Source organism: Amblyomma americanum, chromosome 4 (genome assembly GCF_052857255.1).
Source record: "Amblyomma americanum isolate KBUSLIRL-KWMA chromosome 4, ASM5285725v1, whole genome shotgun sequence".
NCBI classification, from domain to species: domain Eukaryota; kingdom Metazoa; phylum Arthropoda; class Arachnida; order Ixodida; family Ixodidae; genus Amblyomma; species Amblyomma americanum.
Genome location: NC_135500.1, coordinates 220,595,693 through 220,620,677, shown reverse-complemented (window position 1 = coordinate 220,620,677; position 24,985 = coordinate 220,595,693). Strand labels below are relative to the sequence as shown.

Below are 24,985 nucleotides of genomic sequence, written 5' to 3'. Positions count from 1 at the left end.
CAGATGAGGGTATTCGACTAGAAGGGGATGAAGCAATAAAACACATAGGAACAAGGATGACGGAAAAATTTTCAGCAAAGCACGTGGTACATAATTTATCGAAGGAGGATAGACCGGTTACAGCAATAGCTTCACTTGAGCAAGGAGAGTGGGAAAGGGCAGAGAAGAAGGTTCCTAGTGGCACATCAACAGGACCAGATGGTATCCCGATTATGTTGATAAAGAAGTTAGGACCAAAATCCAAGCAAACATTAATACAGGTAGTGAACAAAACGATAGTGGATGAGAAAGTCCCCGATGAATGGCGATTAAGTAGAATGAACATGATATATAAGGGAAAGGGGGACAAAGCAGACGTAAGTAACTATCGCCCCATAACAGTGACGTCTGTGGTTTACAGGGTGGTGATGCAAATTATAAAGGATAGACTGCAGGCTTGGGTGGAGAACGAGGGGGTGCTAGGGGAACTACAGAATGGGTTCCGGAAACAAAGGAGGTTGGAGGACAATCTATTTTCATTGACACAGTGTATAGAAATTGCGGAAAAGGAACATAGGCCCTTATTGCTAGCATTTCTGGATATTAGGGGAGCCTATGACAACGTTACTCAGGAGCATTTGTGGGACATATTGGGCACATTGGATGTGGAAAATGGAGTAATTAATCTTTTAAAAGATATATATAGAGGTAACAGAGTGCTCATAAAATGGGAAAAAAATGTATCAGGGCCTGTAGAGATACAGCGGGGGCTTAGACAAGGATGTCCTCTGTCCCCTTTGTTGTTCATGTTGTACCTGCAAGGTTTGGAGGCCAAGCTAGAGGGGAGCGGACTAGGTTTCAACCTATCTTTTTTCAAGCAAGGGGAATTGATTAAACAGACATTACCGGGACTAATATATGCGGACGATATAGTGATAATGGCTGACAACAAGGAAGACCTGCAGAAGTTGTTAGACATATGCAGTACAGAGGGAGATAGATTAGGCTTCAAGTATAGTAAGGAAAAATCTGCAGTCATGACATTTAATGAAGAGGGCGGCGAGCATAGAATACAGGAGTTCGTGCTAAAGGTAGTGAATGAGTACAAGTATCTTGGGGTGTGGATAAATAACAGTGTTGAGTATCTGACAGAGCATGAAAAATATGTAATGAATAAAGCTAGTAGGAATGCAGCTGTCATGAAAAATAGGGCACTGTGGAATTACAATAGGTATGAGGTGGTAAGAGGGATCTGGAAAGGGGTGATGGTCCCTAGCCTGACCTTCGGGAATGCGGTCCTGTGTATGAGGCCAGATGTTCAAGCAAGGCTGGAAATTAGGCAACGGGGAGTAGGGAGGTTAGCTTTGGGAGCACATGGCAATACACCAAATCAGGGGGTACAGGGTGATATGGGATGGGCGTCTTTCGAGAGCAGAGAGGCTAGCAGTAAGATAGCATTTGAGGAACGATTGAGAAGGATGGAGGAAAAGCGGTGGGCTAGGAAAGTTTTCAGATACCTGTATATAAAGAATGTTGACACGAAATGGAGAAAGCGAACTAGAAAATTGACAAGCAAATATCTGGACAGCAGTAAGGGGGCAAATCAGCAATTATCGGTTAAGAAAAAGGTTAAAGGAACAGAGAGAGCTTTGTGGAAAACAGGGATGCTGACGAAATCGGCACTAGAAACATACCGGACCTTTAAACAGGAAATTGTCAAAGAAAATATCTATGATAATTGTAGGGGAAGTTCTTTGTTGTTTGAAGCCAGGACTGGAGTTTTGCGGACTAAGACGTATAGAGTCAGGTACCAGGAGATAGACACTTTGTGCATTGCGTGCGGAGAGGAGGAGGAAACGGCTGAACACTTGATACTTTTCTGTAAAGGGCTTCACCCTACAGTGGAAGGCAGCGGGGCTGACTTACCCAAGGCATTGGGGTTTAGGGATAGTGAAGGGAAAGTGGATTTTAAGAGGTTAGAAGTAACCAAGCGAAGGTTATCTGATTGGTGGCTAAAAGCAAGACAGGAGTAAAATTTCACAAGACATGGCTAGGTGGCTTGAGCCACCGCCCGATGTAAAGGGTTCAGCCGTATCCATCCATCCATCCATGCAGTTGCGCGACTGTTATCCTCGCACCGCTCGTAACACTATTCGCAGAGCGGCGACCACGTGCTCACGCTGACGTAATTTGTTCCAAACCGTGTCTGCTCATACCCAACACATGAGTGGGAGGGGGACAGCCGCTCCCATCTTGAGCACAGTCTCTTTTGTTATCCCACTGAGGGGGTATTGTGAAGCCCCCACTGGGAGGTGGATAGGGCCGGAGGTTCCTCATATTGAGGGCAGTCTGCTTTGTTATCCGACTGAGGGGGTATTGTGAAGCCCCCACAGAGGTGAGGAGGGGTGCTTCTAAACGGCCCTCTCGTGAGGCTCCTGCCACACGAGAAGCAGCTTTCCCGCAGAGCTTGGAACAAAATGGCGGACCTTCGCGCAACTCTGCTCCCTGCGGGAGCATATACAGGAACATTCCTGCCGACGGCGTGGCGGCATGACACATGCTTGGAGAAGCGCATACATCGGAGGGTGCACGTGTGCAATCTGCCGTCAGCTTCGCTCTAAAATGTGTTGACAGCCAGAGGAAACCGCAAGGAAATCAAGGTACGTCTCTGTATATCCTCAAATCAGGTTTACACAGTGCACGTTGTTTTTTGTAGCATAATACGATGCATGACTTGATGTGCCGCATTGCACGTGTATAGAAATATCTATTCTGGCGAGTGAGCTGCCGCTGTGCCTAAACGCTGCCACTACAACGCTCGTCTTCCTTTCTTTTTATCTCTTTTCCCTTGAAAAAAAAAAAAACATTACTGTTTCCGAGCTTTCCTTTCAACGTGGCCCCTGACTGTATTCTGGGCTTGTCTTTTGAAGTACATTTGCTCTAGTTTCCTGCTGGACAAATTATATACTTGGGGCCCTTCCACGCATGGCTTTTATTTTTTTACATTGTGTAGCTTCAAGCGAACTTGAGTGGTGTTGGGAGTAGGCTTCCCAGCCCTCAAGTGCTGCTGCTGAACGGGCAATGCTGCTATCACCCATGGGTTATGTATTATCGCGTTGTTCGAGTCACTTCGATTCAGACAAAACATTATTTTGATAATCAGGGACTTTGACCTCAAGGATAATTTCCAGTATTTTCAGGAACATGCCACATTGCTGCGTGCCGTGCTGCAAATCTAGCACAAAAAAAAAGCTTGGCTTAAGCTTTCATGAATTCCCAGCTGATGAAACTCTTCGGCACGCATGGCTGAAAGCTGTATCGAGGAAAGCTCCGAATGATAAGTCCTTCAGCAGTGTCGTCTGCTCTTTGCACTTCTTGAGCAATGACTACCGTTCTGAGTCCGCAAAGATCCGGCGTCTGAAGCGGACTGCTGTACCCAGTATTTTTCCTGGATACCCGAGCAATATGCAGCCGCAGATAGCAAAAAAAAAAAACGGCGAAAGTTGGAGCGGGAGCAACCACCTTGCGCACTTCCTAAAACAAATGATAATTTCAGTCCAATTAACTGCATTAGTGAGGAAAATTGGAAAACAACCGAGGGCCATGAAGAAAGCAGCCATCTGCTGTAAACAGCCAAACACTGAATTGTGTTCTTCAGGCTAATCCTTAAGACTTTGAAAATCATCGCCCAGCTACTTCAATACTTGAATGTGCTACTCAAACAAGTGATGATATTGTCCCCCATAAACATTCTGATGTAAGAGAAATAAATCGGTTGAGGGTGCAGCTTTTCAGGAAAATAAAGCAATTCGAAAACTTCGCACAGAAAATGAAAGGTTGAAGAAAAAACTCAGTGATTTTAAGTCCAATGCAGTGCAATCTGCATTGAGGAAATGCTTGAAAAAAGTGGGCACAGCAAAGTTTTGCCTGGACGACTGTATAGTTGAGCAGCTAGCAAACGCTTCAAGGCAGCGTCCTTCTTGGTCACCGGATTTTCTGAAGGAGTGTGTAGTCCTATACTACGTATCGCCAAAGACCTACCGTTACATACGTAACCGAGGCCTCCTGAAGCTACCCTAAAAAAATACTTTGCTCCGGTATGTTGGGAAGTCCAACAATAAAAGTGGAGTCACGCCGCTGATGAAAGAGCGTCTCATGCAAGAAGTCAAGCAGCTAAAAGAGCAAGCAAAGATGTGTTCAGTAATTGACGAAATGGCCATAAGCTCAAAATACATATATGACCGCAAAATGAACTGTTTCTTTGGTCATGAAACAACAAAGCCTGACGCCATCAGCCAAGAACATGTAAGCAATGTTGTAGTTGCTAATAAGGTGTTGTGCTTTGTGGCTGCAAAATTAAGTGCATTTCGCTGTATGTCAAGTTCTTGTGGTTTAATTTCACTTGTTCACTAATTGTAGTCTGTGCTGACCATGCAAGAAAATTTTCTTGGCATTTTCTCCTTCTGATGTCATTTCTGTCGTATTCGTTTTTTTTTTGTTCTCCAGCATGTACACTGCTTCTACATCAACCCAATTGAGCAGAGTTGATCCAGCTGTGTCAAGCGGGACATATTCAGGACTGAACGCATCGAGCATTCCTCAGAACACCTTGGCTACAACCAGTAGTGCACTACTCAGGTATGCACATCCGCTGCAGCACCATTTATTAGATGTCAGTTCTTCAAAAAGGACGCACACTTCTTTTGGTTCTTTTACCTCTGTACATCACATATAGTGGTAACCAACTTCTAATTTTTGCACTGTTTTGTTTTTCAGCTTGTCTGAACCACCCGATATTGCGGATGATCAAAGCAGTGTGCCAGCAACTAACGATTCCCAACCTCGGTATGCATAAGCCCCAGCTCCGTTTAAAAAATATGTTTTTGAAGCTGGTGCTGTTTCCCCGTGCTTCTGTACCTTTGTCATGCCGGGCAGTAATATATAGTTTCTGTACCGTTTTGTTTTCTAGCATTTGTGAACCATCGAGTTCCGTGGATGATGTCAACAGTTTGTTGGCGCCCTTGAAAGTGATGCCTTGTAAGTAGGCGGACTAAATGTATTGCGCATTCAGTTTAATAGCCTTTCGAGCTTATTACCTTTTCAAGCCGCGGGATTGGAGCTCCATATTCCATAATTAGTCCTGATATGAGCACTTTGTTCTTACCTTTCTTTTTCAGTGCAGCGGCCACCTTGAACAGTGGAAACCGCTGCAGTAGCATACGTCGCCGGTTTTGTCGTGAAAGCGATAGAAGAACAAAGGATTTGCAGTGCCTGCCCAAGACTGAATGATTCGGGACCATCAATGTCATCAGTGATGGGACTTATTAACCACCAAACTAGAGGGGGTTTGGTGTTCCCAAAGGCTTACTTTGCGGCTGTTCTTGTAAAAGTAAAGAAGGCCATCGACATCGCAGTGCCACATATTGGCAGAAACGATGTGTGCGAGAATATCGCGGCAATGCATCTGGACAGCTGCCCTATTTTTATATGCGACGCAAGAGAAGACCATGCCTCGATCACATCCTGAATAGTGGCAAAAAAAATTCATTAAGCCCCTCCTACCAAACATTGCCGCTGTTGTTACGGACAGAGTGGCTTATCGCAAAAAATTAATCACCAAGCCGCTCAGTCGAAAGGTCTTGCGCGTTTAAACAGCTTGAGCGCGCGCGAGCTGACTAGTTATTGTAAATAAATTCCTGCATACACTGGCTTTGTGATGCTGGTAATTTTTACCACGAATACAGCCATGATATTCAGGTATACAGGTTAATCAGAGCCACTGGACGTTCCTCTCCGCGGCTGTCGACTCAGGTGAGCAGATTCTCTCGTACAGGAGGAACCGCGTGACGAGCTTGCCTGATGAACATAAAATTGACAGCTCAGCGTGCAACATCGCTTGCCCATTTTCATCATATTACAATTGCCATTTTCCTTCTAGGCCGCTTTTTGACCGGTAAACGCGTTCTGACAGAGCTAGTACGTCATGTACGAACGTTCATGAATTTACAGGAAAAAAAATTGATTACTGCGTCGCCTCGTCAGTCGTAAGAAGTAATGCCTTTCCATGCTTTCATTGGCCTGCTGCGCCCAAACCCGCAGATATGATTGTTTTCCGGGGAGCACTCCTTCCGCGTGGCACCATGACTGCCCGCTTAGGGCAACATGCGGCCGTAGCGTCTGGAGCTTAGTAAAAAAAAAATAAAAAAATACCTAGCCTCAGGAGGCATTGGTGTTCTTGTGTAAATTTTCTTCATCGTGGTTCTCCACCACTGTACATCACGCAATGCGTCCAAGGCGCCGCAAATCGCCTCGTGCGAAGCCATAGCAGGGGAGGGGTCGGGCACGAAAGGAGCGGCCACGGACGGCCGGAGAACCCCGCCGTTGGTAGTAGTAGCTCTATGCCCCGCCGCGCGCGCCGATACAGGTGGCCGTGCGCAATGGGGTCTCGTTCCGCCTCCCGCCGCACCTAGGTGGGGTCGCCACTGGCCCACCGCTCCGCCACTGCGACCGCCGTTCACTCCGAAGGAAAACACGCGCTCGCTCCCAGTTCGGCCCGCGTCAGTGGTAACAGTCAAGCCTTTATATTTTTCCGCAAAGACCGCGTAGTCAGCCCCTTTGCCACGGGAGAAACCTGAAACAACGGATTAACGTTTGTGCGCTCTCTCCTTGAGCCCGACTGCGTTTGGTCGAGCGCATGCTTCGAGCACAGATGTCAACATATTTGGCTAAAAAGCAAGGCTTTCAGCTTCTATAGTTCGTCTTCCGGCAGGTTCTTTATGAGTGTGTAGAATAATATGCGGCATGTAATACTTGGATGGCAAGTTTCAAAGAGGGAAGGATTCTGCAGAGCAAATATAGCTCCTGAAATTTCAAGCGCAGCTGCTTTAAGTTTGCACAACAGCGGCATTAGCAAGAATTCATGGTGCTACCCAGGAAAACCCTGGCTGCAGGTGCAGAGCACGTTGCAAGCACGCAACGTCCAATATTTCCTCTTGGAAAGGCATTTTGAAGTTTGGCGGCGTCTCACGACGCCGCCCCCCTTCCCCCCCCGCACACACACACACACACACGACGACGCAAAAGTTAAGTCACTTGTTTACAGCAACTGAAAGCATGAACTGCCAGGAAAGCAAAATTAGTTAAGAACTGCGCTCTGTCTAATAAAATCGGCCTTTACGAGCGAGCAGACATATAGGAAGCAATGACTTTCTTCTGCATATCTGCAGCCTCGTCATCGCTTTCGATAAACCTCCCGTGAGCATGAACTTTCCTCACGTCATTCTGGAAACAAAGTAGCACCACAAAAAGAAGTTTTCCGCAACTTAACGGAGCCCCGCTAAACCTCACAGCAATGCGTGTTATACCAGCCGGCTTAGCTTATAATGTAAGGGACTAAAAATTGAGATTTGCGATGATTACATATTAATAAAAGTCCCTGAATTTGAGAGAATAGAGGGCATTGGGCATTCGACTGCATAATCAGAAATCTTTCACAAATATATTTAAACCAACTATTTTAGGGCGCTTCAGGACACGCCGAAGGTTGAACATACGTGAACAACAATAAATGACGCTCTTTATGCTAGCTGAAGTCACTCATTGTACATACATACTTTCTGAAATTGCAATATTCAGTACGCGTCAATATCCGTGGCAGCATACGCAGATTGTAGTGGTTGCTTCTGTTACGTTTTATTAACGTTAGTCAGGCCATAATGACGGCAAGGAAGCTTTCGTCAAACTCGAAAATCGTTTGTTGGGCTATCTCGTGTCCTCGAACAGAAAACATGCAGTTCGGCAGTGCAGCGATAAAACAAGCGCTCGGTCAACGAAGGTCATAATGACGGTCGCTCTTGGCCTTGCAAACTTAAAGGCGACAAGGAACTTGAAACATTAGATGCCTAATGCGCTTACGACAGTTTTGAAGATGAATAGAGACTTGCACGCGGCTACAGTCATTCCAGATAAGTCTGGTGGCCTCTTGTTTGACAGCAAAAGCGGAAAGGCCGCGTGCCATTGGCTTGGAGCACAGAACAATGCATTACAATGTTTCTTGACACTTGCTCGCACATTAGTAATTAGCATTCTTTTGAGATATCGATACAGGCCTCTCGTTTAAGGAAGTTGTGACGTATATGAGGGTGAAAATAAGTTCATTCAGGACGTGCGAAAAGCGATATCGGCGTAATTAAGTACTATATATATATAGCTTCCAGCAATCCTGTAATTTATTTGACAAGTCAACGACTCAAGTATCGTCTCAAGCCACCAGCCACGGCGCTATCGGATTTACGGCTTTAGATAATTTTTCTTTAGAGAATTTGGAGAATTTTCCCGCGATATAGTACATATTTATGGGACGAGCAGAGAACTTTCGTTCTCTGAGTTTTCACTATCTTCCCCTTCGCATTAACTTGTCACTTAATCACGGACCATGATATATACGGGATGAAATGATAAGAGTATTTCCTTCTGGATTTAAAACCATAAATGCTCGACATAGTTCCGAGGAATGGGAGAGTGATTTCTCATCTTAAGTGTTTTCATCGAGCAAAGTTTGTGACGAAGAATCTGTGCACATGTGGACTTTGTTGCAGATACGCAGCTTAAGCATCTGCAGTTTGTTTTCTTTAATTTCGGTGCTGCGCTCACCATGAACCAGCGGGCTACAGCGCGAAACCAAGGAAAAGCCACTCGCCACCGCAGATGCAGGCGGGGAGCGAGTGGTGGGGTCGTCGCGCCTCTAGCGGGGTCGGGCGGCGTAACTCCCGGCGAAAAACTCGCATTGCTTCCGCTGCGAATGCGAAGACCGTGGATGGATGGATAGAAGGTAGGAGCGTCCCCTTTGAAACGGGGCAGTGGTAGTTGCCACCATGCTCAGTTTTTTTTCCTTAATTTTTGTTTAACTCTGCGGTAAGTTGTTAATAAAATTCGCCATTTTCTTTAAAATACACCTTCCTACACTTTAAAACTTATGTCACCCCTCTGCTTTTGAGCCACCAATCCTCCAATCGCTTTTTACTAATTTCCACCGCAGATTTATTTACATGACTATTGTTATCTCTAAACCCTAAGGCCCCGGGAAGAGTGACTGTGCCTGCATCGACATCGGGATAGATACAATCACATTTTAGAATGAGGTGTTCTATTGTTTCTACCGATTTATCACACACAGCACATGTGTCATCTTCTTCGTTAAGTTTCTTTCTGTAGCTGCGCGTTCTAAGACACCCTGACCTAGCTTCAAAGAGGAGGGCACAGCCTCTTGAGTTATCATAAAACGCTTCCTTCCTGATCTGCCTTTTCCAGCATCGATATAGTTCTACACTATGCTTCTTTTCCATTGAATCTATCCAATTTTTACCTTCGACGTTTTTGACCTGTCGTTTAATGCTCTTTCTTTCTCCTTCCTCGTCTCTGGCAAACTTACTGGCCAGCTTTATAGTTCGTTTCCGCCACTGTGTGTTAACGCTCTTTCTGTACAGGTATTTAAATACCTTAGCTGCCCACCTGTTATCGTCCAATTTCCTCAGGCGTTCTTCGTATAGTACTTTACTCTGAGCTTCCCGTGCTTCGAACGTTGCCCAGCCCATATCCCCTATACTGCCTCGTTCGTGGTTTTCCCGTGGGCACCTAGTGCTAATCTTCCAACAGTTATCTGATTTACTTCTAATCGCGACTGAACTTCAGCCCTTAAGCATAGAACCGCATTCTCGACAGTAAGCCCCAGCACCATTATTCCTTTCTAAATACCTCTGAGGACTTCATACCTGCTGTACCCCCATAATGCCCTATGTTTCATTATTCCGGCATCTCTTCGCCCTTTTGCTATGAGAGACTGTTCGTGCTTTTCCGTGTACATACGTTCTTCGTTTACCCATACCCCGAGATATTTGTATTCGGCCACTCGGGGCATTTCATGGCCTTGTATTGTAAGCTCCTGATCAGTTGTACCGTTGAAAACCATCACACCTGACTTAGTTGCGCTAAAACTGAAACCCAGACTGTCTCCTTCGTCTCCACAGCAATTCACCAAAGTTTCCAAATCTTCCTGGCTATCTGCTAACAGTAAAATATCGTCCGCATACATTAAACCCGGTAGTCGTTGCTCAACAACCTTTCCGCCTAATGTGTATGAAAGATCATAACCTAGATTGCTTCCTTGTAGCCTCCTTTCCATACTTATCATATAAAGCATGAACAGCAGCGGTGATAGAGGACAGTCTTGCCTTAATCCTTTGTGTACCTCGACAGTGGTCGTGCTCTTAATTCCTTCCCATGTTATTTCAACTTTATTTTCTCGATATATTTCCTGTAGAAAATGAATTACCTCATGACCGATACCTTCACCTTTTAATATGTTCTGCAGGAGTTCCCTGTACACGTTGTCGTATGCACCGCTTATGTCCAGGAAGGCTAAATACAGAGGTCTGTTTCCCGCCTTAGCTATTTCCATGCACTGGGTAAGCACGAACAGGCTATCATCTAAGCGCCTACCACTTCTGAACCCGTTCTGAAGTTCTCCGAGCATTCTATTACTTTCTACCCATGACTGCATTTTTATTTTCACTGTCTGCATCGCCAGCATTATGTAACTGATGTTATCGTAATCGGTCGGAAGGATTTTATGTTCGTCTTATTGCCTTTCTCTTTATAAATCAAATTCATTTTACTGTTTTTCCAGCTGTGCGGAATTTGCTGCTTTCTTATGACTGCCTCCAATAGGAGGTATTCACATGACGTCATCCGCAAGGGGCGCTAGTGGCCGGCACGGCATTCGCCATGTTGGTGGTCGCGCGCGCGGCAGCCGCAGCATTTACCTGGCGTGTGATGTGTGAAATGTGAGTGCATTTAGCGTCTCGCCGCAGATCATTTCTGTCCGACCCGTAACACCGTGTGACTGAGTGGATACGGCGTGAACTGCGCGATGCAGAAAGAGCAGGCACGCTGAAAATGTTACATTTTGTGAAAACGTCGAACCGTAGGAATGTGCAGGTGCCGGCGTGGTGTGCGACGTACTACAAGACGGCTGCCGTGCGTTGAATTCATCGATATTGAGGTCCGCCTTGTGCACGGCGTAAGTTTGCCGACAGGCCGAAGAATTAAAGTATGAAAATCTATGAGAGGGGGCAATTGCTTGACAAGCGGTCGAGCCGAACATCCGTGCTGAGGGTGCCGACGGCCGAAGTGCCGTTTTTCACATAGGTGAGTAGTTAAACGTGTATGTTCGTTTAGCTAGCTTAACTTGTCATCTCTGTCTGCTGAAAGTGACATGTTACTACTGAATGTAGCGGAATTGCTGCACATCGCGTTGCTGCGAACCGGCCTACAGATTCCAGGTCTTGTGCACTGGAAGCAAGGCTACGTTTCTTCAATCAAACCTGCAAAACATTCTTGTGTCTGCCATTCGTGCTGCGCGAGTGCATGACAGTATTTGCTCGACCATTTTGTCGCGTAAACAAAGCAGCTATGACACAATATGCCTTTTTGCTGAAACAGTGAGTATTCGGCGGTTCGCGGACTACAGCCGCTGGAAATATGAGTTTCAGCAGCGTCCGCTTAGGAATATGGGTAATTAATCATGTGCTGTGTTATCCACTATGTGTGCTGCATGAGTAGCTGACAGTTATGAACTGATATTAAAAGCTGCAAGTCGTTTACATTCTTGCGTGCAATGCAGCCGGCCAGTTTTGCTGCCGAGTTGCGGCACGCAGCTCAGTTAAATCACGGCACAGAATTCTGCTGGAAACTTTATGCACAATAAGCATTCTACAAAGAAAATTGAACGTTGTCGCATTTAACAACGTGCAAAGATGTTACGGATCACCAACAACACAGGCCGGATACCTCACGGCGCACCGTGACACTGCGCGAGCTTTCGCGAAACGACCACAAACATGGCGCGTTTGCCGCGGCGACGCTTTCGCCGTCTGGTAGCGCGGCCTCAGTGAATACCTCCAATACTTTGAGAGCGCGCGCATCTCGAGACCGGCCGTGAAGGTGGATGCCTTTTCGACGCCCGTCGCGGCGCAGCGCTGGGCGCGCAGGCGCTCCGCACAAACGCCTAGGATGTGTCCATAGAGTGGTGCTTAACGCAAGCCTTTTTATTAAACCAGGGCTTACTTTTGCTGTGCCCTGACGTCCTCACCCAGGACGGAACATACATGATCATTTTCTGAATAAATGCGTTTCATAATTCTATCGTGTCCAGTAGTTGCTGTCAATGTAGCAAAAGAGGGTGCGACCAGCGTCGACAGAGGCGAAAGCCGAACTGGCCGCCCGAAGGACAGAGGGGACGGTGGGGTGTCCACAGGAGGGAGTGGCTTCCCAGAACAAGAGGGCCCGCCGTGGGGGGGCATCTCGCGAAGGGGGGCAAGTGGCCGTTAGAAAAGAACATTGGTGATGCAGAAGAGAACCAAACAAGGGGACACAACAAAATCATTTATACTGAGCGATTCCAATAGTGTTTCAAATAAGCCATAGTAAGCATCCATTTCAAGTGAGATTTCTACTATAGGAGCCTTCTGGCAGTTAAAGATATATCCTATTGCCAATATCGATGTCTTTCACATATTGCAGTTTCATATCAATCAGAACAGCATCGTGATCACTGATGCCGGGTATGGCAATAAGCCAGGCTTTGCTCACATTAGGATGTTAGTCAGCAAGATGTCTAATACGTTATTCCCACGTGTTGGCTGAACAACTAGCTAGGATAATGCGAACGAATTACACCTTTTTAGCATCACCTTGCCTGACGCAGAATTTGCACCGAACATGTAATGTATCGGTACATGGACATGGAGTATACCATAATATACACGGAGTATATATGGCCACGCAAAGTTGGAAAAAACACTGAACAAAAACACTTCACACGACAAATGAAAAAGTGATAACTTTTAGGCTTTGTTTAGGTACTCTTCTATATACCAACGTTCAGAATCATTAGAAACATACAATGCGCGATGTCGACACTGTAGCAGTTTCAGTCCCTCAAATGAGACCCTTGCGCGGGACTCGGCACACAGCAGTGTACGACATGTGTACAAATATTCTTTTCAATGCGAAAGCAATACTGAATGCCTAAATGCGCTTGCGTCTACTCTCGACCACGAGATAGAGCATTCCCTCAGTGGCTGACCGACGGTTGCATCAACCACTAATCAGAGGCGGCCAAGCCTGGACAAGTGTGAACGAGTTGCAGCGAGGCAAGCTTACGCTGGTCGTGTCAGCTCGGCGTCTGTCTTCGGCAGGGCGCCGTTAAAAAGTTTTGGAACAACAGTGAGGAGGAAGCTTTAGCCGCATGAAAACGGTAGCGATATACAATTAAAAAAAGTAAAGAAATTAAAAAATGAGAGAAAAGACGAAACACATCATCATTCATGAAGAATACTCCCAGCTAACATCTTTTGTTGCGCGAGCTACACTCGGCTACCACTCGAGCATTTCGTGGTGCATGGGAGAGGCCAGTTGTGCGCATGCGCCGTTACCATGGCAACCGGAGAGGAGCAGCAGATGCGGCGTGCGCTTCGATCGCCGTCGCCGCGCATCCGCTCCACTGTCGGAATGCGCCGCGCGCTGGGTCGCCGTCTCGCCGCCCTGTCACCCGCGTCGCATGCGCAGCATTGCGTATAAAAGGCGGAGATGTAATGGGATCACAACGTTTGACATGTATGCGGAGAAGGAGAGTCCAGCCGCTGCTAAACCAATGGGAAGAGTAAACTTCCGATCCTGAGGTTGTCGCCTGACACTTGGCTACTCAACAAAGAGAGAATGAGCGTAAGAAGGCGAAAAGAGAAGCGGAGACGCCCGAACAGAGAGAGGAACGCCTTGCCAGACGGAGACGCCAGACTGCTGAGCGTAATAGACGGCGCATAGCCGCCGAGATGGAGCCTATTTGTCTCTCTTTGCTAAACATACAGTCACCACAACAAGATCAGCCAGGGAAACGTAGCTCCTGGCATAGCCGAGCTAAGCCAGTGCCAATTTTTTTCATTGAAGTCGACACCCGCAGACTGAGGCCGACCGCTGCTCTAACTACGTCGCTGCCCACAACGATAGTTTCTGTGATAAAATTGTGGGTAGTGTCGAGAATTATCTTCCCGAGAGCGAAGCACTTTTCCTTTTTTTCTTTGCCACAGTCGCGGTTTTCATCCGCAGTGAGTGCATGATTGAGTACAAATCAGGCTCGTTTCTAGCATCTGCATGCTCTACGCCAGGACTAGCTTCGCTTTTTGCATTATATCTGTAATTTTCTTACTTAATATTTCAGAAAGTAAACTGAGTATGTTCTATGTTGGCTTCCCACTGCTGGCAGCAGGGGCGGCCTCAGGAGATTTGTGGTGGGAGTCAACATTACTTTTAGTAACGTTGGTGGGGGAGAGGGGGAAGGTAGGTAAATGTTGGGTATAGCATGCTGCCATTGTTGAATTTCTTGCCGTTAAAATAAAATAAAGAAACAAGATGCAGTGGGCCCGTGGCGAGGGGCCAAATACGGGGCGCACTATTGTGGCTGCTCTATCGGGCTGCACTATCGTGGGCTCAAGACGTAGGCCCCACCTGGCGGCCACACTCAGCCCGCCTGCCCTAACTACCAACCCTCAAGTGGCAAATAAAGTTGTTTTCTCTCTCTCTCTCTCTCTGTGCACTATCGTGGTCTGAAGAAAGCGCTCGACAGATTTTTCCGTACCCCACAAAATCTTGGGTTGACGACTTGGCCCTTGGCGCCGTCACTGGCTGGCGGTCTGAGAAACCATCGCACCCTTTGAACCAAACTGACGGCTTCTTGCACAGAAGTGGAGTTTCGTACGCGCGCGCACAAAAAGATGGCTTCCGGTTCGAGCCCCAGGGACTTCCGCAAGGGCTCGGCACAAGTTTAACGAGCTGCTGGCGTCCGGTCTCCAAGCGTGTCCGGTGGTGCATGCACGCTGCTGCAGAGTCAACACACTGCACGAGATGTCGACGACCACGGTGGTCCTGCTGCTGTCCGCAGCCCTGTCCCTGGCGGCTGGCTCGTTTTCCTGCCCCAGTCTGGAGCTGTGCAGTTGCGTGGAAGAGCGCGTGGACTGCGCCTGTCCGCTGGGGGACGAAGTGCTCGACCTGTTCGCGCTCTTCGAGCCGGACGTGGAGTACATCGGCGTGAGGCACTGCGGCGCCGTGTACGTGCCGCCGTACCTGGTGGCCAGCCTGTCGCTCCAAGAGGTGCGTGCTCCCTCCCGCTCACTGCGTGGCCGCCGTAGAACCATACTTGACAGATCGCTTACGTAGCTGCATGTATGTGAACGCCAGTGTAAGGTATTCGCGGAAAAAATGCGGAGGGCACTTACGACTGCTTGCGGTCCGTGAAGGCGAATGCCTCATCGTCAGTTTGTAAATATCGTCGCTGGGAACGCCTGTCGCGAGCTGGCCTCTAACATGACCAGCAGCTACGTGCTACGAGGAATGCTGTGCGACGGACGGCCGCGTTACAGTAATTGGGAAACGAAAGTCGGGGAAAGGCGTACAATTAATCATATCATCGGTTGGAATCCCTTTCGCGAGCTAGCCTGCAACTTGTCTAAGGGGCGTCTGCTATGTGCGACGAGATGGCACCACCCAGAACACTGTGTGACGTCACAGTTTTGATACGAATGTCGGGGAAGGTACATCGTCGTCGCACTCGCCGCGTCGATGTAGCTGCAGACGCCGTCCCACCATCTCTGGAGCTCAACAACAACGACGGTCGCCGGCGGCGGAATTTCGCCTAACGGGGCTCGTGAGGCCTTAACAGACATCCAGGGGGCGCTATGCATAGGTGGCGATGCCTGCAGCTGAGAGGCTCAAACTGAAATGCATGGTGGTCTTCCGGGGGGCGCATTATAAGAAAGAAGCAGCAAAGGAGAACATACAGGATTGACACTGACACGCGCAAGCGTATAATAATAAATAATAATAAGCTTCATTAACATAAGATTTCCACATAAGCAATACATGATAGGCCAGTCAGAGCCGCAGTAGGCATGAAGGGCAGGCCGGACGGGCAACGGCAACAAAGTGGAATACCGCGAACAACACGGTTTGTGTTGAAGCATTTCAAGCAGGAATAAATACAAGAAAAGGACTAACAGCAATGAGGAGAGAAATTGTTAAAAAACAAACAAACCACTTAACTTACGCTGAAATATAGTGTGAGGTAGCACTCCTAATACAGAGCAGCCAAACAGGGTCATGTAGTGATATAATACATAAAAACCGTCTATATTCGCGAACAAACCCGCCGCGGTGGCTCAGTGGTTAGGGCGCTCGGCTACTGATCCGGAGTTCCCGGGTTCGAACCCGACCACGGCGGCAGCGTTTCGATGCAGGCGAAACGCTAAGGCGCCCGTGTGCTGTGCGATGTCAGTGCACGTTAAAGATCCCCAGGTGGTCGAAATTATTCCGGAGCCCTCCACTACGGCACCTCTTTCTTCCTTTCTTCTTTCACTCCCTCCTTCATCCCTTCCCTTACGGCGCGGTTCAGGTGTCCAACGATATATGAGACAGATACTGCGCCATTTCCTTTCCCGCAAAAACCAATTAATATTATTATTCGCGAACAAAAGTAAACAATTACATTTGGGATCGAAACGGAAATGGAACAGAAATATTCGCACATCAGCAGGTTACAGGACATCAAAACCACGAATCGCTCTCTTCGCGCTCTATCCTTAAGAGCCAGCACAATAAGTGGCATGACAGTATATCCTCTAAGGCTCCGATCTTATGCAGTTAGGTAGGATTTAAGTGAACTTGAAGAAATAAAAAAGGCTGAAGGCTAGAGTACGAAAGGTTACTGCGACGAATAATTTGTTTCAGTTTGAACTTGGTCTTCACGCGAAAGGCACTTGATGGTAGTTGAGACAAAATGGTTTAAAGTAATCACGAGTGCGCTGACCGTATCTGGTTGAGCAGCGAGGCACCGAAAACGAAATTTAGGCCGGAGGCAACGCGCAGGAACATGTTCAACTTTATACCTAGCTGTGTGACCGGAAATGTCTGAGGATAGCGTTTCAGCGAGAAGGGCGTTGAAATTTGAGCGCCTTAAAGCTTTGAAAAGGTCAGAGCCGGAAGGTAATCCTGAACCGTAGCTAATAACCTTCAGAATAGATCGAAGCATGGAGTTTAATCTATTTTTCCATGGAATCGCGCAGTGACCAAGCACCAATGTCATAACGGAGTATGCTATAACCCAGAGCATGTAAAACCATTTTACGAACTGACAATTGCACAAAATATCTAATACTGTATATGTTCCTGAAACTGCACGAAGCCTTTAACATACGTAAGCCAGGTGGGAATTCCAGGCGAAGTCACTGTCAAGTAAGACGGCCAGGTATTTAACAGATGAGACGTATGGAACGGGCGAACAGGTATACAAGGACTGAGCAAGAAAACGGGTGAACCAGCAGTGGGCGGTTAAACCTAACTTTCTGCAAGGGATTGTGGAAGCAAATAAGCTTTGTTTTGGAGGCATTCACTTTAATTACATTTTTATCGAACCAGTTCATAACGCTAAACGTCGCATCTTGCAAACGGGAGATTACATCTGAAAAACGAGAATCTTGAGACAGGATAACTGTGTCGTCTGCGTACTGAAAAATATGGGTAGGAATAGCAGCGGCGAGGTCATTGACATATAGATTAAAAAGAAGCGGACTTAATACGGATCCCTGAGGTACTCCAGCTTTTATCAAAGTTATATTACTCCGGTACTGTGCAGTGGAGTCCAATTGTGTTCTATCCTCTAAATAGTTGGTGAGCAGTTTTAGAATTTTAGAAAATTCCCACGAAATCCGAATAATGAGAGCTTAGTTAATAAAATAATATATGGCATACACTGTCGAAAGCTTTGCTAACATCAAGAAAGAGAGCGCATGCAACCTGGTTGTCTTAATTTATTAGGTCCGAAACATCCTCCAGGAGAGCCTTTGCCTGCATGGCATAAATAAAGCGTCTCTACCCCGTGCATGCAGTTCACGCTGACCGACATCGATCGCGTGGTGGTCCGGTCGCTGGCCTTCGAGAAGGTGTCCGGGCTGCGGACTCTGCGGCTGCGCCACGTGCGCAACCTCACCATCGAGCACCTGGCGCTGCACGGGCTGCGAGGCACGGAGCTCGTGGAGCTGGACAACGTGACCGCTCCCGAGCTGCCGCCGGCCGCCCTCGCGGGCTTCTCCGACGTCCAAGGCATCACCGTCCGCAACTCGCGCTTCGGACAGGTTGGTGTGCTCTCGGCACGTACTGCCGTGGATCGATACATTGGCAGCAGGCGAGGAACCCAATCGGTTCTCACGAGTCGCTTCGGGACCGCGAATGAAATAATTCTGTGCGGCAAAGTGTGTATCTTTCTGTCAGTGTCACACAGTTTCTCGTTTTCACCTTTTTTATTAGCGTTTACTGCTTGATAATTTTATAAGGGGCTTCCAGAGTGCGTGACACTCTTTATGTGTCCCACACACACACCGTTTAGGTAAGTTTAAGAGAACGCTCAGAGATGTGGATCATCAGTGGCTGTACGTGTGATTTCTTGTGCTGGCCTTTGCAAACGCTGTATCATTTGCTGTAGCCGTTGGTGTAATGGTCGATGTATTGCAGCGCCTCTAAAAGAAAGTGCAGTCATCCAAGTTCACACTCATGGCTGCGCCGGCGTGCAGGTCCACCCTACGGCGCTCCTATTCGCCAAGGGCAAGTCGTTCCGGCTCGTCAACACAACCGTGGACCGGGCGCAGAATGGTTCGCTAGTGTTCGACTCGGTGAGCACGGTCGAGGTGGTGAACTGCTCCTTCAGCAACGTCAGCGGAGCACCGCTCTCGGCCACCAACGTGAGCGCGGTCGCCATAAGAGGGTCCGTGTTCGCCGACCTGAGAGATCGCGGGGCTCTCCTCCTTCTGGGCAGCGCCAATGCGACCAGGGTCATATTCGAAGACAACCGAATAGGGTTCGCCGGAGCCGGAGCGTTGGCGCACCTGTCGGCGGGAAAGAGCGTCTCATTTGCCAGGAACGTCATTCGAGCCATGGGGGAAGGATCGCTTCCTCTGGGACAGAGCGTGCAGTTCGCCAACAACTCGCTGCCGTGCTTTTGCAATGCTTCCTGGATGTGGGGGCAGGAGGGAGCAAGAAGCGGACACCAGGAGGCCATCACTTCGAGCTTCTGCTCGGGTCCGTTGCCAGTGGCTGGGCTCAGGTTCAGCGACGTCGAGCCTGTTCCAGGCAACGGGACCTGCCGACTGGTCAGCCGGAGGCACAAGGTGCTGGCGCGCCTCAGCGGACTGCCCAGTGGATGCCAGAGGCCACGAGCAGCAGACGGCGGACTGGCTCCTTTAGTCCTTCTCGTGGCTATCGTGAGACTGCACTGATCAAAAAGAACGAAGAAGCGTATGTGTCTTGAAGGCAGTATTATTAGCGGTGGTTCGAACTGACTTTATATAGTTCTGGTTGATGTCCTTGTTCACCGAGTTTTATGCATCATTAGCGCGTTCTCTGCGTTTTTGAGATCGCTCTTGGAGTATCGCACATCTGTCTCATCACATCATCTTTCTGCTCTTATTGTGAGGACATGGTGAATAAACCCTCTATTGTATCTTGTGAAGTGGACATGTGTCATGCAGGTGAAGAAGGGAGCCACAGCTTGACTGATATCTTTGATTACAGTGAGAGCTGTATCAGCAACGTCTCCCAGAGACACGTGATGAGTGTTTGCCCGCGAGCACGTGACCACCCCCTGGACGTGCTTCCGCTACGTTTGTGGTACGTGATGGGTGGCGTGCGCACTCACCCATGATCATGAGGCCGTGCACAGATCCCGCTATTGCAGGACCACCCGCTGAGCAGGTGATGTCAAAAGTAAATGGAAGGCAATATAGCAAAAAAATTAATTCCGTCGCCCCCATTTCATGCATCCTTGAACAGATATTTGCAGCCTAATTGTGCTTGCGTGAATTACACTGTGTATCAATAAATCTCTGCCATTCCCGTTTTTCGACACAGTCGCCATTCAAGGAGGAGGAGGAGGAACAACTTTATTCAGTCAACGGTTTCAAAGGCTTTAGCCCTCATGGGCCGGCATGGTCCAGTCATTGACAGTTACGCGCATTTCCTTTCCTCAAAACCAACGAAGGGTTTAGACTGCGAACAAGAGAACACTGGGAACCATAGACTATTTGCTTCGTGCAAGCGGAGTCCATGAAGTGCGCCGGGAACGCGATCGAACCGTGGACCCCAAACAGAAGGTTGAGGTGCACATGAGCGTATAGCCGCCAAAATGAATCTGCTACTCAAGACCTCTAAGCCACTGATGCCAATCAGCTCTCGCTGATTAATGCGCCAAGCCGAAGCTTACATAAATAATATTTTGTCTAGTGCGAAGCCGTAATTTCGTGTCGGTTAATATGGGACAGATTAATCGGTCTCCGTGTGTTCGAATAGGTCTGTGCACCGTTTCTGCGTCGTAGCAACCGCACATCGTAGTTTCTTGCTGCGACTTCCTGCGGCGATGTCAACAAACGATTGTGCGCACATTAAGGGAAAGGCTTGCTTCCTGCGGGAGCTGCCCGATAGCGATACGATAGGGCCGCGTCTAATTGGATCGATTGCCCCATCTTTCTCTGGAGGCGCCGGAACCCCTTTCCGTGTTGCGAGGACTGCCAATTATATACCATCGCCGGCTACGTGTGCGTGCCGCCCCGAAGTTTCCGCCGTGCACATATCTGCACAGTGGCCTAGTCCCGCTAGGCCTTGTGCTAGCCCCAGCCTGCGACGAAATCTGGGAAATTATGAAGATGAGTTTTATGAGAAAAAAAGCTTTACACTTCTGACTTTTGTGCATCTTCCACATTCTACCCGAAATGGTCATACTGCAGTGATACTCAGTTGTACATCCCCGACGAGACCGCCAGTCAACCTGCTTTGGCTTTTTAATAATCACATCGCAGCGGCCAAGGTACGAGCACTGCAGGATCAAGGCCTCCACAGCGATCTTAATGGGCCAACGGCAGCCGCCCTATATATCTCCTGACCTGACTCTTCCTCTTATTGGAATCCACTCCGCTTTGTTCTGTCACAGCGGGAATAACAGAGGGCATGAAGGGCATACGCCATGAGCTTTCATCTCGATCTACCGCGTTTGCTCGCATAACTTGCGCGCTTTTTTTCCCCTGAAATTAAGGCTTCAAAAATGGGGTGTCAAATTACGCTGAGATATCGTGAGCACGTCCTAAAATCTCTACAAAGGTCATAAGGCGCAATGTATACGGTATATTGCCGCATATAAGTCGACCCCGCAACTCGATCGCGCCCTCGCTGGGCAAAAATAAAATTAAGACGCATACGCCTCTCTCCCCGGGCACGCCCCACCCGCGTTATGCAGTTCGAGTGATGGCATGACGGCGCGTGCGCATCTCGAAGCAATGAACGCGGGACGATGTAATCGCAGAGCCCAAGGCGATAAAACGGCGGCAAGCAGAACGGCCAACGCGGTTCGGTAGTTTCGGACTACGTACGCTCCGGAGGTTGCCGTGCTCTCTCTCTCTCTCGCAGCCGTTCGTTCGGGAAAGCGACCGACGGCGCGAGCGAAGCGGCGCTCAGTTGACCTTTCTCCATCCACCGAAGCCAATTTACAGACGAATAACCGATTTTTTGTGACGCCACTCACCGGCCGTGCCGATCTTCCCACACTGAGCGCACCCGCGTGCATGCTGCATGGTGTGCTTGCGCAGCAGGGAGCGCAAAGTATGCTAGTAAATGTCTTTTTTTTTTTGCTTTTTGAAAAATAGAGGTAAAAAGTTGGGGGTAAGCAAATTATGCGAGTTGCGGTGCACAGTCCTTCTCTTGGTGGTCACTTGATTCGTCAAGCGGCAGCTGCCTGTCAACTGGTGCGGTAGTTCAGGTCACTGAGTTGGTCCACGATGACATCAGAGCCAGCATTTTCTGGTGTAACCCGCGTTTTCTTATTGGCCGCCAAAGCCGGACGAATTCGCTGCAGGAAGGTACACGGGATACGGCGGCCGTCGTATAGTGAGCGGTCTTGGGATGCGAGAGTGGGGAAAGGAGGAATAATAATAAAGGAGGAAGAATCGAGTGTAGCCTACATGTGCACGGTTTCGTGTTCTGGCAGGGTCAGAACTCAGGCTATGAGGGAGGCCGTAGTGAAGGGCTCCGGAAATTTCGACCACATGCATGGTGTTCTTTAACGCGCACTCGCACGCACATTACGCGTGCCTCTAGAATTTCGCCTCCATCCCGTAAAAAGCTGGCGGCCCGGTAATGCCCTCGCACGCGCACATGTCGCCAGCTGGCCCGCAAAACGGTAACGTAAACACGGTAAAGATATGTTATAACTCTCTAATGAGCGCTGCGTACGCAAGCTTACTGAGTTATGCCTCTCACTGCATAGAAATGCTTGCAATGCATACGTATTTTTGTTTGCAATAAAGGCTGGGGCATGTGCCATCATCATCACTAGTTTTAGCCTCACGGTAACTTGTTACGGGAGAGAGGGTGTGCTGGCGTGCGCAGCGCCAACCGGAAAGTCCAGCGTCCGGCAACACTGTAAACAGTAGCGTAAACACTGTAACGATATGCTATAACTCTCTAATGCCCGTATATGCGGAATCGGCCATTCTCCACTTTACATTCACATGCCCGTGCCAGTCGTCATACCACTCCTGGCGCAGTGGTAGAGCGGTTGACTACCTGCGATGGCGGGTGCTGCCACCTGTGGGGCTTGTGCGACACAGGTTGCTTGCACTTACGAGCAACCTCTCCCGACCCTTCATTTTTTCATTTCATTTATTTGTCCCTTAAAGGCCCGAAGGCATTACATAAGGGGGGGCGTACATACAGGTTGGAGGGTAGTAGCAGAGAACACAAAAGAAAGAAAGGGGGAAAAATACACGGGGTACCAAAAAAGTGTACAATAATATACAAACTAAAAGCAAGAAATAAACATACAAAAAGAAAACAAGGAACAATTGGCACTTCGGTGTCGCAGTATGAATATGTTTATGAGAAGTGATTAGCCAGTTTCTCGCGGAAAAGGCGGCGATCGGAGCATGTTATTACGTTGTCGGGAAGGCCATTCCAGAGCACTATGGCGTCGGGAAAAAATGAACTGCTCATTGCGGAGGTGCGGGTTTTAATGCGTGCGATTGGGTTACTGTGGTTTAGGCGGGATGAAGTACGTGGGGGTGGCTGCAGCAACAAATGTCTTGGTGAGCGATAAAAGAAAGAGTGAAAGAGGCATAGACGGGAAATAACACGGCGAGTTGCTAGTGTTTGAAGGCCGAGGGATCGTTTTAGTAATGTTACGCTGGTATTTCTTGAGTACTGCGAAGTAATAAAACGGGCGGCGCGATTTTGAATGGCTTCAAGGTCTGAGATGAGATACGATTGTGATGGATGCCAGACAGATGACGCGTACTCCAATTTAGGACGTACGAATGTTATGTATGCCAACTTTTTTACTTCAGGTGATGCAGATTTTAGATTGCGCCGGAGAAAACCAAGTGTGCGTGATGCTTTGGAACAGATGGTCTGAATGTGTGTTGTCCATGACAGTGATGATGTGATGTGTACTCCTAGGTATTTATAAGATGATGTTCTCGTGACGGCGACTGATTTTATGTTGTAAGTGCTATCAATAACTGTGTTTTTGCGAGAGAATGATATGGAGTGGCATTTATTTAGATTAAGAGGCATGTGCCATTTGTCACACCACGCTGAGATAGTGGTTAGATCCTGTTGAAGAGCGGCAATGGCGCTAGCGCCGTGGATGGGGCTGTAAATTACGCAGTCATCTGCGAATAAACGTAGCGTTGATTTTGTGTTGATCGGTAGGTCATTGATGTAGATGAGGAATAAAAGAGGTGATAAGCCTGCACCTTGAGGTACGCCGGATGTTACGTCGGAAAAAGCTGAGCGACAGTTATTAACACAGGTGAACTGCTTACGTCCCTTAAGGAACTGCTCTAGCCAGGAGAGCAAAGTTTGTGGAATGCCGAGCGATGACAACTTAAAAAGAAGAAGATTATGGGAAACACGATCAAATGCTTTTGAAAAGTCGAGAAAGATAGCGTCGATCTGGACAAGGTTATCTAAGTATTGTAGAATGTCGTGGGTGAATTCGGCGAGCTGGGTCTCACATGACAGCTGCTTCCGGAAGCCGTGTTGATTCGGATAGAAAAAGTTCATTGATTCTAGGTGGGTCATAAGATTGGAAAAAATAATGTGCTCAAGTAGTTTAGACGGTATACTAGTGAGGGAAATGGGACGATAGTTGTTAGGGCACGTGCGGTCATCCGCTTTAAATATGGGTGTAATTTGAGCTTTTTTCCAATCGTCAGGGACAATCCCGGTATCTAAGGATTGCGTAAAAATTAGATGCAGTACGTGGCTAGACAACGAAATGGTATTTTTTAGTAGCTTACTGTTAATTTGATCGCAGCCGGCAGATGTAGATATTTTCAGTGAGGCAATAAGCTGTGATACACCATCAGGGTTAATTTCGATTTTAGGCATTTCTGAGAGTGAGATTTCTGGAATGTGTTCATTAGCAGCAACGTTAGCAGCGGAAAAAACTGACGTAAAGTAATTGTTGAGCGCGGTCGCACAGTCATCGCTTTTGATTGGTTCTCCATCAGCATCTAGGAGTTGTACATGGCGATCTTGTGGTTTATTAGATAGCATGCGCCAGAATTTGTTGGGGTTAGAGTGAAGGATTGATAGTAAATCTTGAGAGTAAAACTTATCTTTAGCACTTGTCAGTTCTGTGGTATACTGTTGGGCGCACAAGCGATATTTTTCCCATGCTAAGTGACTATTTTGAAGTTTTGCTGTTCGATACAGGCGCTTCTTTTTGCCAAGGAGAGACTTGAGGCGTTTGTTAAACCATTGATTCTTGGTATCTGATTTAATAAGTAGTGTTGGAACGTGCTTACTTTCCAAATTTATCTGCCACCTGCCACGGTAGCCAGTTCGCTAACTATCCGGT

At 48.0% G+C, this 24,985-nt stretch overlaps 1 protein-coding gene and 1 long non-coding RNA gene across 2 annotated transcripts; both read left to right on the top strand.

Annotated features, from left to right (window-relative positions):
• The first annotated feature begins 2,139 nt into the window (after positions 1–2,139).
• Positions 2,140–5,672, top strand: LOC144127607 (uncharacterized). Its single transcript, XR_013313552.1, has 5 exons — positions 2,140–2,639; positions 4,486–4,617; positions 4,756–4,824; positions 4,949–5,016; positions 5,157–5,672. It is a non-coding gene; the product is annotated as an uncharacterized LOC144127607 (long non-coding RNA).
• Positions 5,673–14,857: 9,185 nt separating this feature from the next.
• LOC144129411 (uncharacterized) lies at positions 14,858–19,588 on the top strand. Its single transcript, XM_077663554.1, has 3 exons — positions 14,858–15,183; positions 17,973–18,218; positions 18,654–19,588. The coding sequence occupies exons 1-3, from the start codon at positions 14,938–14,940 to the stop codon at positions 19,353–19,355; spliced, it is 1,194 nt and encodes a 397-aa protein (XP_077519680.1). The 5' UTR covers positions 14,858–14,937; the 3' UTR covers positions 19,356–19,588.
• The last annotated feature ends 5,397 nt before the right edge of the window (positions 19,589–24,985 follow it).

Bases quoted from the DNA above. Each gene is read 5' to 3' on its own strand.
- LOC144129411 (XM_077663554.1), top strand. From the start codon at position 14,938: ATGTCGACGACCACGGTGGTCCTGCTGCTGTCCGCAGCCCTGTCCCTG. The intron at 15,184-17,972 runs GTGCGTGCTCCC...CCGTGCATGCAG, and splicing joins CCAGCCTGTCGCTCCAAGAG to TTCACGCTGACCGACATCGA. The intron at 18,219-18,653 runs GTTGGTGTGCTC...GCCGGCGTGCAG, and splicing joins GCAACTCGCGCTTCGGACAG to GTCCACCCTACGGCGCTCCT.